The following is a 13884-nucleotide window of genomic DNA, read 5'->3' as shown; positions in this document are numbered from 1 at the left end:
GGCTTTCCTTTCATGAATTTATCTAACCAGAAACAGTTCAGTTTAGCCCTCTGCCCTTCCCAGACTCCCCCAGATACCCCAGCTGCCAGGCTCTCTCTTGTCCTCTTGTTCACCTGTGTGGAGAAATGTTGTCTTGACCCACTTTCTAGCTAACAAGTAGCGAGAGGACCCAGGCCTAGCCTGTACCGTTTCACTAGGAGGCCCTGCGCTGCCTCTCCTGGTTGTTCCAGAATGGATGGTGCCTACCCCAGAGTGTGTCCTGGTGCAGGGTGGAGCCAGACCGCACACCAGTGCCAGCTCCATGCTCAGCACTTGTCACAGAAGATCAGCACTCCTGGTGCTGAGGAGGTGTCCATTATTGACACAGGACAGAGTGTAGTCCTCAGAATCTTGAGCCTAGATTGAACTCAAACCTGGCTCCAGGGCCTATAACCTGTCACTGCCTTGCCATCTCTGTGCCAGCGTGTGTTCTTGTATCTTAGTCTTATACTGGAAATCTTGCAGAGTAGGTCCCCTCCCTCGAGGCTCTGTGAGTAGTCAGAGGAGCCAGCACCCAGATGTGGATGTAGCCACTCTCTGGCCTTGTGTTATATGGTTGTCTGCAGGAGGCAGGAGGCTGTGGAGGATCACCCCACTGAGTACGGAAGGCACAAACCACCGAGGATCACCTTGTTTGGCAACAGCTGTTTGGGCTCAGTGTGATGAGACTGTCCCTTGTCTGTGGTTTACTTGGGCCTTTTCTGCCTGGAAGAACGTGTTCTTTAGGAAAATGGTGCAAGTGTATGAGGTGAGCCCTGGCTTGGGGAGAATGAGACAGCAGAGGGAGACACACCCACCGGGTGTTAATTGTAGCCTTGTAGCCCTTTTTTTTTTTTTTTGGTAGTGAAAATAACATTTCAAGGATTCTCTTTTCTACTTCCAGGCTGCAGTAGGGTTGGGCAGGGCTTTCCTGCTGTTCCTGTTCTTCCTAGGGTTGGGTAAGTAGGTGGCTGTTCCTGGACACAGGAGCTGTTGAGGAAAGAGAATGCACTTTGTGGTCCTCAGGCTTCAGGCTCTCTAGCCCAGCAGTAGTTGAGAATCAGCTTTTGCTTAAGAACAGAACCCAAGTCTCAGCTAAAAGGAGGAGCCAGTGGTCAGGCAAACCCTTTAGTGAGGGATTCATCCCTGGTGTTCTTACCATACATCTCTGAGCATTTCTGCTTAAAAAGGGAGCTGTGTAATGGTGGACTGTCGGTTCCAGAACACAGACTCTCAAGCTCTAGGGTACCCAGATTGTGTCAGTGCAGTGGGGGGCTCCTTGAGGCTAGTTGGCAGCCGTGGGATGGGGCCTGGGCCTGAGCTTGGTTCCTGATCCTGCCCACCCTGAGAACTGCCGCCCTGACTGGGCTATGAGTCCTGGCTATCCCTGGGCTGTACATCTTCCGCAGGATTCCTGATGCCAGGTGTACATACTGGGGCCTTTCCTGGACTTGGTGCTGACTAGCTGTGGGTCAACCAGCAACTTTTTAACTCAGCAACGTGTGTTACATTTCTCTGATAGGACACAGTTGCACTGACTCTTGTGGAATCCTTATGCACATGAAAGAAGTCAGTATATACATACATATGACTTCCAACAGGCCAGCCTACAGGCAGGGCATGGTATGGACCAAGATACCGGGAAGAAAAGGGGGCTGCCTGTACAGCTTTCCTGTTTCCGGTGTGGAACAGTGTTTCTTGTAGGATTGGAGACAATAGTTTATTTTTCGTTACAGAATACAGAAATGTGGGGTGAATCAGTACCTAGAAAAGTATGCCACCACTTACTGACTTCCAGAACTGTTCATGGAAGATTCAGCTTAGAGATTACATTTAGCATAAGCTGTATATGGTATGTGTCTCTCCTGCCCAGTGCCAAATGGAAAACCTTTCCATATACACACTCACAAATACCTTTCTTTACATTTTAGTTTCAGCTGAAAAGAAAGCACTACAAAGCATCCTCTGTTTGTATCCTCGTTTTCTTCTTCAAACATGTTTTCTATCTTGGTGAATTGTTAACAAGATTTCTTAGCATTGCATACAAGCATTGCAGTGAGGCACAGAAAGACGGTGCAGAAGACCTCCCTGCCTGTGAGGCTCAGGCAGTGTCATTGTGTTGTGGCTGCTCCCTACAAAACATTCGTGGATGTTTGTCTTGGAAAGTGCTTGTGACATTTCCACCATACCTCCTTCATATATTTGCACCTGCATGCTCACGTGCACATTAAATAATTGTAATTCCATTTCAGACATCTTTGGGAGAGAAGTTATTGCAGATAAATCAGAATTTTGAGTGGCGTCTAGATAGAGCTTTTCAGTCCTTGTGAGTGATAGTTTTAATAAGTTTTGTGCTCTGAAGTTCCAAGGCAAGATGGAGGTTGAAACACGTGTGTAATTTCATTCGCTTTAGAGATGTACAAGAATGATAGTAAGAACATCACATGTCCTAAGTCCCAACCCATAATAGCAATCACCCTAATAGCCAGAGTCTAGTTGCTAAACATGTGACCCATGTCAAGGCCAAGACAGTTGTAAGAAGAGCCAGAACAGGCCATCATGTCCCATCAGAACAGAGCTATTCTGAAACCTTTGTGTTTTAGAACTTGGACCAGCCCCAGGATTCCCTGTGGCTGAGGACAGTACTGTTTGAGTATCTTTGAGATCTGCAGCTAAGAGAGACCCAGGTCATTAGGACATAAGACATTGTAAAACACACTACCCATACTGCGAGACCACTCGTCATTTTTAAAACTTGGCTAAAAAAGGGGGGGAGGGGAGTTAAGCACTTGCCCTGCCTTTTTTTTAGTGAAGAACCCATCGAGCACATGAAGCAGCAGCTGTAAGACCAGAAGAGTGCTGTTGGCAGCAGGCATGGTTAGTGCTAACACCCACCTGGGCTGTCCCAGTCGCCTGCCACCAGGCTCTCCTGCTCTTGCTGGAAAATCACAGCCAAATCTGCCAGGTCCTAAGAACATACAGTTGACAGAAAGCCAGGGCCAGGAGTTCATTGATCCAGGCAAGCGTCATCAGTAGAGCTATAGGGCAGGTAGCCAGTGTTTCTGGCTGGTGTGTGTGTATCACAGTAGCTTCGGGAGATACAGTTCTCTGTAGCGCTTGACCTTACTGGGTCCTGATTGAAACAGAGCATAAACCCATTTTTTTTTGGGGGGGGGCAACAGGATAACAATGGAATTCTTACTAATTTATTTGGATCTCTTACATGTCTGTTCTCTCCTTCCACCACGTGGGTTCTGGTGCTGGAACTCAACTCTTCATGTCCACCCACTAAGCCATTTCACTGGCCTTGTTTTGTGTGCTTTTGAAATTGCCCCAAACACTTAAAGATGAACATTCTAGGGAAGGGTCATAAGCCAGCAAGGGTGAGGAATACAAGGGACACATCCAGAAATGTGGAAAGCCGGTTTGGGAAACCTCAGCGTACCTGGCAGACCAAAAGCCATATCCCTCTCCAGAGCACAGAGTGATAGTGCCACAGAGTGCCTTTCCCCCAGGAAAAGGGATGAAGGAGCCTGGTGATGTGGAGGCAGAACACCACCCTTTGCTGAGCTGGATGGCTTCCTTTCTGAGGTGTCCATTGAAGGTTTGTTGACTACAGACTATGACCACAGGTCCTCTGCCTAGGGACACAGTTGAGTTGAGGACTTGGATATATAACTAGAACAGGGACCCAGGTCACTCTGACCCAGGTCAGAGGCTTCCAAGGCTCAGCCTTTGTTCTCCAGGGCTGAAATAGGAATGGTCCTCTTTAGCCTTGGAGCAGAGGCCATGGCACCAAGATGAGGCTTCTAGCTGATGCCCTCTGAGAAACTCAGTGTGAGAATCCACTCAGTTCTCTTCCACCTGAGACAGGTGGCCCAGGCCAGACTGGGAAGCAGGGGACTGCTGAGATAAGGATACTCCCATGATTTACCTGGGCTGTTCCATGCCCCCAAACGCTGTGGGACTAGACAGCGTAAACGCCCAGGAGCGATTGTTCTTTAAATGTGGCTCTGTGGTTTATCGAAGGTGAAATAGTGGAAATAATGAAAACCTTTAAAGAAATCCATTAGGTATAAAGAAAAAAGAGGGAGCTAGGAGTAAGGGGAAAGAAAGATGGGGTTCAGGAGACTCATTATTATGCCTGTGAAGATCCAGAAAATAGGTGGTTTTGAAAGAATTGACCCAGAGTGACCCTGAAATACCCATGGGAAATGTCCCTCAGCTGGAGAGCAGCACTGAGCGCTGAAGGACCAGGGAGGTCTCTGCACAGGATACAGAGCTTGAGAACAGGGAGCCCAAGTAGGTGGTTTCAGTACACCAGGGGAAAAAAGTCACAACTCAGGGTCCAGATAAGATGGTTTCCTGTTCTCTGTGGCAGATTCAACAATAAGAAGACATGGCTCATCATTGTCTTCACATTTCTGAAGGGATGGTTTTCAATCTGGAGTGCTGTCCATAGCCAAAGGAAGAGACCTCAGCACATTGTCACACATGTGAGAGTACCTCTCAAACCTCCTCTTCAAAGTCCAGTTTGGTCTGAGTTCCTGCAGAACGAGAAGAAACCCAAGAGGAAGAAGTGTAACAGAAGTGATGGGAGAATACCGTAGGACTTAGGCCAGGAGATGATGGGGAAGGCAAATCTGGGTAGGAAGTTGTGCAGGAGCCCGGGATGCCTGGCCACATGGGAGCAAGTGGACCTTTAAAGACAGGCGTTTCTGCAGCTGGCCTGCTGCTGCTGCTGCTCTCTTAAGGACTGGGTACCCAGTTGAGTCCGTGTAGACCTATCTTGAACCACATCATTCCACCTACTCTTTGCCCACCACCTCCGTTACCTGAGGACGCTGCTTCCTCTGAGGGCCTTCCTCAGAGGCTGCTCAGCTGCACCTGAGTCCTAGAGTGGCCGTGGTACAGGGAGAAGAGCAATGCTGTGCACCTTGCTTCCTGGATCATGGGAAGTCCTCCTGAGTCCCCAGCAGACACAGTGCTGGGCAGTCCTTGCTGCTTGGCGTCATCATATACTTGCCCCAGATAGGCTCTAGTCACTTGTCCTAGACAATTGGGCTCCCAAGAACTCTTCGACCTTAGCCTGTCCTGTGTCACTGTATCTCACTCAGGCCTTTATTCTGGCCAGAGAGGGACTACACTTCCAGGATTGCCTGTGCCACAGAGAAGCAAGAGGGTGGTAGGTTCATGGGGTTCCCAGGGACTCGGTGAGAGCGACTCTGTGCTGAGGTGGCACGTGAACTGTGTTCCTTTTTGTCCTTTTACTTGATGACTGTGCCCTTGGATGTAGATGACACGCCAGTGTCCTCACCCTCCCTTCTCCCACCCTAACTCTCCCCCCACCCCCATACAGGCAAATGTCAGTGAGAGGAAGTCATGGTTACATAGTTGAAATATCTATTATTTTTCCCTGGAGCTGAATGAGTTATTCTTTACTGAGGCGACCCTCGACTCTGGTATATTTCCTGAACAGTGCTGCTTTCATTCCGTGTCTGTGTGATGGTGTGAAATGGTGTCAGGGAAAGAGGAGTGACCCGCGTAATGGAAAGCAGGGTCTGGGGGGAGAGCTGGAGGCTTTTCCTGTAGGAGGGCTTGCTCCCAGCAGACCTGCCTTTCTCCTTGGAGCACTGAATGTGGTCTTTGTGTCCTCACTGACGTCATAGGTCCAATTGTATTGATAAGCTTTTCAAAGCACAGCCTATGGAGGGGGTTTCAGCCCTCCATAGACTATTCCTGAGAATACAGGCGGTTTTGTTTTGATGCTATGTTCTTTAAGAAGAGAGGATTTCGTTTTCTTCTCCTGGAGCCCTGGGTCAAAAGCACCAGCAGCCTCTGTTAGGAACTTGTGGCATTTCCAGTGGTTTTGATACAGAAATAGCACAAGTCATTCTTGACGCAACTGCCAGTGCCGTGCACTCATGAGTGAATGGGGACCATGGCCTCAATCTCTGCAGCTGGCACTTGAGCAGAGCTACAGCCACGCCTCTTGGCCTCCTGATGATGGCTGTGGGGATGGGCAGGCCATGTTCTCAGGAGCCCTTGGCCAAGTCTCCTTGCCTGTGTCGGTTCCAGGCCTCATTTTGTATCTGCCAAGGTGGCCTTACTTGAGAGGAAACAACAACAGTAGTTAAGTTATGGGATGTGAGTCGCAGGTAACAAGGGGCCTTTGATCTACTTTCTCTCAGCTTCTGTAGCCAAGAATGGAGTTCTGATTGGCACTTCACGATGCAGGTCCAGGCAGTCTTTCGGTCCCTTCCCAGCACTCAGTGTAACAGGGAAATGCTTTTTGGAGCTCACTGGCAGACTCCACTGAAGACAGTGCTGGTTCCCAACACCACCCTCTCTGCTCTTCATGTCCAATAGTTGAGAGCAGGCCCACTGTGGATTTGAGGAGGGTCTCAGTGGACTCTCATATGGGTCTTGCTGGCTTCACGGTTCTTGGACTGTGGGAGAGAAGATCTCCCTTTCTCTTCAACCCTCAGTGTAGGTACCCTCAGAGACCTGTAGTCCACACAGAGCTCACAACAGGAGAGCTTGGAATTAGCCCTGCCCTTGGCTTCTTCCTTTTTAGCTGTTGGGCTGCTGGAAGTTAGGGAATGGGGCCTGGCCATCATGCATTTCATGAAGTAGGGATTGGAAAAGAAGATCTGGGCAGAAACTGACCTTTGGGATAGATGGTACTTGTACAGAAAGGTCAGATACCTGTGGGGCAGTAAACATGGATGACGCTTGAGTGAAGAGGAGGTCCAGCAGTCTTCATCCTGTGTGGTGGGCATGGTGCCATTCCACTCACCTTTCAGTCTGGCTTACAGATTTAGGGCACCTTAAATACTCAGGGTTACACTTCAATTACAGCTTTAAAAATAGCGCCCGAGGAACTAAAACATCAGTAAATTGAGCATATTGAGTAAAGAAGCAACAAAATTCAAAACAAACAATGCGATCTGTCCTGCCCTGTCCTCAGCTTTAGTTTGTTATGATAAAGCTATGTTCAGTGCATGGTAAGCACCTTCCGAGTCCCCTCTCCCCGCTCTTCTTCAAAGAGTATGCCCTGCCCACATTCAGAGAACCCCATGACCCCTTTACATTACTTGGTGGGGTGCTGGCCAGCTTTGACCCGCAGCTCAGGAGCTATACTGCCTGTGTTGCAATGGGAAGTGTATCAGTGTTGTGTAGCTGGCCTCTGATTGAAGAAAGAGGGTCATTTGTTAGCACACTCACATTAGTATCCTTTGGACCAAGTGTGAAGGTGCTTTCCTTGTCACAGGCTCTAAGGCCAGCCTCAGGGCCGAAGAACTACTATGGAAATTGTCCCAGCTGGCTGTCATTCTGCCCTGTGACTGAGGTGGAGCTGCTGAGCAGCTCAGTCTGGCCACTGCCTGGAGCTAAGCATCCCATCCCCAGCTGCCCTCTACACACTCTGCCCTGCCAGTCCCTAAGCATTTAGTTTTGTACCGGCTGTGCCCCACAGAGGCCAGAGGAAGGGATTCGATCCCTTGGAGCTGGAGTTATAGGCAGTTGTGAGCCACTTAGCATGGGTGTTGGAAACTGAACTCTGGTCCTTTAGAAGAGCAGCAAGTGTGTTTAACCTCTGAGTCATCTCACCCACCAGCCCCGCCATCCTTGTTACCAGTATATGGATACAGTGGTAGAAATGACTGGCCTATCATGTTCTTGAAGTTAACCAAAACAATCCTTTTAAAGGTTGTGTATTTGTTTTTTTTTTTTTTTTAAAGAGATGCTAGGCATGCCTAATGGTACCCCTCTGTGAAAATTAGAAATGGGCAGATAGCATGCTCTTGTGCCCAGCATTTTTGGTACAACCTTGTTAATATGTAAGATCGTAGGTCATGTCAGCAAAATTGTAGCAGGAGTCACACCTGCCCTCTCCCCCAGAGCCAAGTGAAGTAATACAGGAAAAGATAGTTTACAAGCTGTGAGACAGTGTCGTGGTTTCATTAATTTTTCATGTGTTTTTATTTAAACTAAACTATCCTGTTTAGCGAGACATTAAGAATATATAATTGATTAATTATAGGCTAGTTTTCACCCCTAGTCAATTCATATTCTAAAATAAAGTGGCCACAGACTAAGCCCATCAGGGACCATATGTGTGTATAACTAAGAAAGATGATGTGACTTATCCTAGGCAGTCAGAGGCAAGCTAACCAGCTTGCGGCAGTCTCATTTAACCAAGAGATTGACAGGTTAAAGGCTGTGAGTTCAAACTGGGGGACAGGTAAAACCCCAGCAAGAAGCACCTGCAGTTACCTACTGTTCAGTCGGACAGCACAGCCGGCCCCTGAGGAAGGAACTTGCCCTGAGTCTCCTTCAGGAAGTGGTCCCCTTTAATTCCTTATCCTCTACAATGTCTTATCCTTAAAAGAGAAACTGAGTAAACATGGAAATAATGTTGTTCTATAAAACCTGAATCATTTGTATTTTTCCATCTTGTTTCATTTTATAATAAAAGAGATCAAAAAAGGACAAAAAGGAAAGATAAGTAATCCAGTCTTTGTTCCTGTGTGAGAGAGAGAATCCTGCCCATGGTGCAAGCATATAGCAAATAAAAAGCTTAGAGTGTACCTAGCTTGAGCCAAGGTACAGAAAGCAAACATCTCTGTAAATAGCCAGAGCCTTGCCTCCTTGATGAGGAGGAGCAGAAGTATTGGCTTGGTAAGACCAGGTAGCTCATGGGCCTCCATGGGGTTTTTGTTGGACATGAAGATCTCCAGTTGCCTTACACTTGCTTGGTCTTCTTATGGCTGGGCAGGCTGCTGTCTCAAGGCCCAGATATTTCTTGGGTTTTATCTGCTCCTACCCCTCTGTCAGTCTAGCCCTGGAGGACTTAGTGGTGACCACAGGGCCAGATCACAAGCCAGGGTGGTGCAGGGACATGGGATGTGAAGATGGTGATTTTCATGGGGAACCCAAGAGGGTCTACATTATGGCTATACCCCTCCCTCCTTGGTCCTATCCTGTACTCTCTCTAGGGTTCTGGTGACTGTTAGATCTCTTCCCAGCCTTACCCTAGAAGGACAAGGAAGAGTCCTGGGACCAGGGATCCAATCATTTGGCCACTAAGGCCAGTTTTGGGAGTTGCTGTGCGGGAGTGGCTACAGGGGACCAATAGAAACAAGCACCTTTCTTACTCAAGTCTGTGGGCTCAAGATTGTCAAATATGGTTTATAAACCTAGGGAGAGGGCTTCAGGCAGGTCTTGGTCCAAGACCATCCTGCATCTGTGAGTAGAAAGCCCTAAGAATTCAGCAAGAAGCAAGGGTACAGGATAGCCACTGTTAGAAGACTCTAGTTAAGGCGAAATCCATAAGGGCCAGGAGCTGACGTCAGGCACCTGCCACCAGTGTTGCACTTGAACTTCCCTCTAAACTTGAGTCCCTTGCAGGGGACAGTGTTCTTGCCTCCTTCCCTTGGGCTCAGTGCTTGTGTGTGGGCAGATGAAGCCCTGCATCCAGGGCAGTGGGGAGGGAGGGGCTTTCTGGAGGTGGGGTCCACAGAGCCTTTGCCCTAACCCAGGGACTGTCTGCAGAGCTGCCTGTTGACAGCTGCTGTATGGAAGCGTCACACAGGAGCCCCATGCATGACACACTGCTCATAACTAACTGCCTGTGACACGTGAGGGGCCGCTTCAAGTTGGACACTTACTCTTTTATCATTAATTATGGTTTAAAAATTTTGTGTACCTGCATATGTGCATTTGGGGGTAGGTGGGTAGGTCATGCATGCTGTGGCACACTTGTAAAAGTTAGAGGGTAGCTTTCAAGAGTTGGATCTGCACTTCCATTGCATGGGTGCTGGGGACTGAACTCAAGTTGTCAGGCATGGTGGCAGGTACCTTTGCTCACACACTTATCCATCTCCCTGACCCTGTGTTGATAATTGAAAACTTACCTTTCCTCCACATTGTTTCTCTTGCTTTAATTTGCAATTAATTTTGTAAGCACTGAGACTGACTCAGCTTCTGCTTTAAATCAGAATCGCGGTGGCCTCTCCTTGGCAGAACATGGGCACAGTGTGAGTGCAGAACACACTGATGAACGCTCATGCTGCCCGCCAGGAGCACACTTTATTGGCTGCAGTCGGTTGGGTAAACATGTTTTTCAAGAGGGTGCTTATTTTACCATGGCAACAGGCTCTCCGCTTGAGTGTCTATCTGGACCACTTCTATGGCACACACTGTTCTTGAGGCTCATACATAGCTCTGCAGTGGCTTCATTAGGAGAAGGGGCAGAAACAAAGTACAGGCGGTTTGCCCATCCAAGTACTGGCACTTGGCTCCTCGCATGGCTAAGCGGAGCCTTTTACTGTAGTTTCCCTTTATTGACTTTTCAATATGACGTCAGGTGGGCCGTTGGGTTTGCAATAGGGTCCCTTGAGAGTGGGGCCCTCCACTTTGGCAAAGGGTAGGGAGTAAGAACTCCATGCAAGTGTGTCTCCTGGCCAGATCTGCCACTGCCCTGAGATCTTTGTGCTTGAGGACAGAGCCCCAGGATTCCCTGAGCTTTGTGCTTTGAGCCTGTCAGGCCATTGGCCAAGGGACACCAGACGCCCTTTGAGCCGCCAACATCCCATGATAGTTGTCATCTAGGCTTTACAGGGAAGAAGGACCCAGACCCCAGGGCTAGCCTTGCTGCCTCAGTGACCCATTCTCCCATGTTGTGCTCTCTCCACAGTGGACGTGGCTACGGCGCTGCCTCTGCAAGTGGCCCCTGCAGCAGTACCCATGGACCTACGCCTGGACCACCAGTTCTCTCTGCCCTTGGAACCCGCGCTGCGGGAGCAGCAGCTGCAGCAGGAGCTTCTAGCACTGAAGCAGAAGCAGCAGATCCAGCGGCAGATCCTCATTGCTGAGTTCCAGCGTCAGCACGAGCAGCTGTCCCGGCAGCATGAAGCCCAGCTGCATGAACACATCAAGGTGAGCAGCATCCTTGGGTTCTGTGTCATACCCGTCCTTCTGTCCAGGGTCTGTTTACCCGTGGAGTGCTGAGACATGTGGACTAGCTACCCCTGGGTGACCCCTGCTTCTTCCCCATGGTTGGTGTGATTTCATCTAGTGCTGAGGTGTGGACAGGTGACAGCTGCTCTTTCTGTGCCCAGGATGGGCAGCACCCATCTGGTGCTTAGACCCATGGACCAGGCAGGTAACTTCTGGGTGACACCTGCTCCTTCTGTCCTCAGGATTGGGATCATCCATGGAATGCTTACACCTGAGAACCAGATAGCCTCTGGGTGGCATGTGATTCCTTCTGTCCCCAAGAAGGACCCAGAGTGTCAAGATCCAGGAACCAGGTGACCCTCACCATAAGATTGCTGTAAATGTCCTAGGCCTTATGGCTCCTGCAGAGGACACAGGAACTCATGGTGTAGAAGTTTTTTTCTACAAGTGCATAACCATGTAAGAAAATAGCCAGTGGGAAAACAGGCCCAAAGTGGTGGACACCTCAGAGGACTCAGGGTTCGTTGTGGTTTTCATCAGATTTTCCCATTGACTTTTCATAATTAAACACCCTCACCCCAAAAAAGAAAAAGAACAAGGAAGAAAAAAAAAACTGTTAACAAAGACCTTTTTTAATGCTTACTCTCTATAGTTGCTCAATCTGATCCCAGAATTTAAATTAAATAAGTGGAAAGAAACATGCATGTAGATGTTATATGGTGAGGCTATAAGGCCAGGAATGTCTCTACTAAGAACCAGGTTGAGCCACACTGTCCAGTAGAAACTATATCTGCAGTAGTCACATTAAAGCATAAAGCCTCCCATACCAGTTGTACAAGTTGCCAACAGCTGTGTAACAGAATCACCCAACACATCACGGTTTCAGCAACAGTGATTTCTGCAGGTCAGGGATTCAGGAACAGCCACTGGCTCCTGCCCTGAGTCTCGTGTGATTGCACTGTGTTGGTCAGGGTAGTCTCAACTGAGGCCTAGCTGGGCTCGGAATGAGGATGTATGGTGGCTACTCACTTCCCAGCAGTGCTTTCCCAGAACCACCTTGCCCACCCAGTAGGACCAAGACGGCGGCCCAGCATCTAAGACCCCTGAGCCTGGATTGGCACTAAGCACCTCAGCAGTGCTGCCATCACCAGAGCAGTCTCCAACCATGGAGGGCCCTGGGCAATGACTTCTGTCTGTAGGTCATGATGTGGCTTGCTGAGGAGGCTGCACACGGCTGTTCCTGGTTCAGATAACACATTACGGAGCCCTGCCTGCCCTGGTAAGCAGGCCCAGCAGCAGCCCTGGTTCCCCTTTCAGGAATGTGTGTGCTCAGAACATTGTCCTGCTTGGGCCTTATAAGAAAAGAGGATCTAGGAAACCTCACTCAGGGCTCTGAGAGCTGTCTACAAGGAGGCCAGGGTCTTGGGTATTTTGATGTTTGCTCTGTTAGTCGTCCTGGGATGCAGAGCTGTTGCTGCTGCTCCTGCTTCTGCTCTGTTCTCTTGGGTTGGGGGTGGGGGGGAGCGGCTAGTTAAGGACTCCATCAGCACTAGGCTCTTCACACTCCCAGTCCTTTCCTGCCTGGTAGGAGAGGCCAACATCAGGCCAAGGGAAGAAAGCCTTGCTGACAGTTGCCCAGTGCTCTGCTCTGGACGGCCAGGCCCACTTCCCATGGGGCCGTGTTTTCCAGGACCAGGAGCTGGGTGTTTGAGACTGGCCTCAAGCAGGGGCCATATGCCAGCTGGAAAACAGTAGAGGTCATTCCAGGTAATGGCACCCAGTGACCCTGGTGTGCCAGCTGACAGAATGCCACCTCACCAGGCTGCTTGTCTTAGTCTCTGCGTGACCCCGTCTCACCGTTTGTTTTTACAAGTTCACGGTCTGTCCCCTCCCTGTGCTTCCAGGTCTTGCTGCTGCACTGCAGCTCTGGACAGGCCTGTAGGATGTCTGTCCTGTAACCTTGAGCTTTTGCTGTGCTTTGGAGATCCTGTCCCAGAGGCTGGTACTGTAGTTGGGTTTCTGGGCTAAGTCCCTCTCTGAAGGATGGCCCTGAACACGGGCACTCTGCCAGGGATATACCTAGGCGAATTCCAGGCATTTGGGTGGTGATAATGAGGATAGGTCAAAGGTCCTCTCTGTCCTCAGAGTAAGCAATAGAGTGAGCCCTGTGACATGAGACACAGGTTCAGGGATGTAGACCTCAGCTGGACACAGCCTAACTGTCCTGGCTACCTCAGAACCAGCCACACCTGTGCACGCACTGGCTTTCCTTTAGATTCAGCGTTGACCCCGGCCAAAGACAGACTCAAGAGCTCTGCTGAGTTTTAGTTTACCTGTGGTGTCCTTGCCATTGAGCATTCCTCCTCCCCACAGCTGTTTATACACAGGAGCCTTGTCAGCAGCAAGCAGCATGGCAGGAAGACAGGGCTGGGTGTGCAGTGGGAGGCTCTATCAGGTGTGGCGAGGAGTAGTTTTGTGCTCTCCTCCTGTCAGTTGATTATCTGTTCCCATGGTTCAAGCAGTAAGAGTCTCAGGAATAAATCTCCCTGCCTGTGTGCATTTTCAAGAAGCATAAAGAACATAAAGAACCTTGAGTTAGGGTCCCGTCAGCCAGGGTGACCGGGTGCCTGGTGTCAGCTCAGCTCAGTCCCTAGGAGCATGCCTTTCTACCCTACAGTTCTAGACCCTAGGAGAGACGCTGGAAGCCTAGAAACCTGGCTGTAGAGCTGGCCGTTGAGATAGGACCTCAGAATCATAGAAATTGAAGGATACATTTTTTGTGTGTTTTAATTTTTCATTAAAACTGAGATCATAAAAGCCTTTAGACTATATAATTGTGTCACTGCATTAGCAGTCCTTTGTTTTGATGGCTTAAACTCTCTTCATGCCATCATATTGTTAACA

At 49.3% G+C, this 13884-nt stretch overlaps 1 protein-coding gene across 33 annotated transcripts in view; it reads left to right on the top strand.

Annotated features, from left to right (window-relative positions):
- The window catches only part of Hdac4 (histone deacetylase 4), a 262371-nt gene that overhangs the window by 142854 nt on the left and 105633 nt on the right, over nucleotides 1-13884 (top strand). For all 33 annotated transcript variants that reach the window (XM_042259861.2, XM_042259865.2, XM_042259864.2 and 30 more), the window contains one exon: nucleotides 10718-10959. In XM_042259861.2, the coding sequence (XP_042115795.1) occupies nucleotides 10718-10959 (242 nt within the window). The remainder of the gene's footprint in view (nucleotides 1-10717; nucleotides 10960-13884) is intronic.

Source organism: Peromyscus maniculatus, chromosome 13 (genome assembly GCF_049852395.1).
Source record: "Peromyscus maniculatus bairdii isolate BWxNUB_F1_BW_parent chromosome 13, HU_Pman_BW_mat_3.1, whole genome shotgun sequence".
Taxonomy (NCBI): domain Eukaryota; kingdom Metazoa; phylum Chordata; class Mammalia; order Rodentia; family Cricetidae; genus Peromyscus; species Peromyscus maniculatus.
Note: the sequence above shows the minus strand (reverse complement) of the source record. Positions and strands in the feature narration are given on the sequence as shown.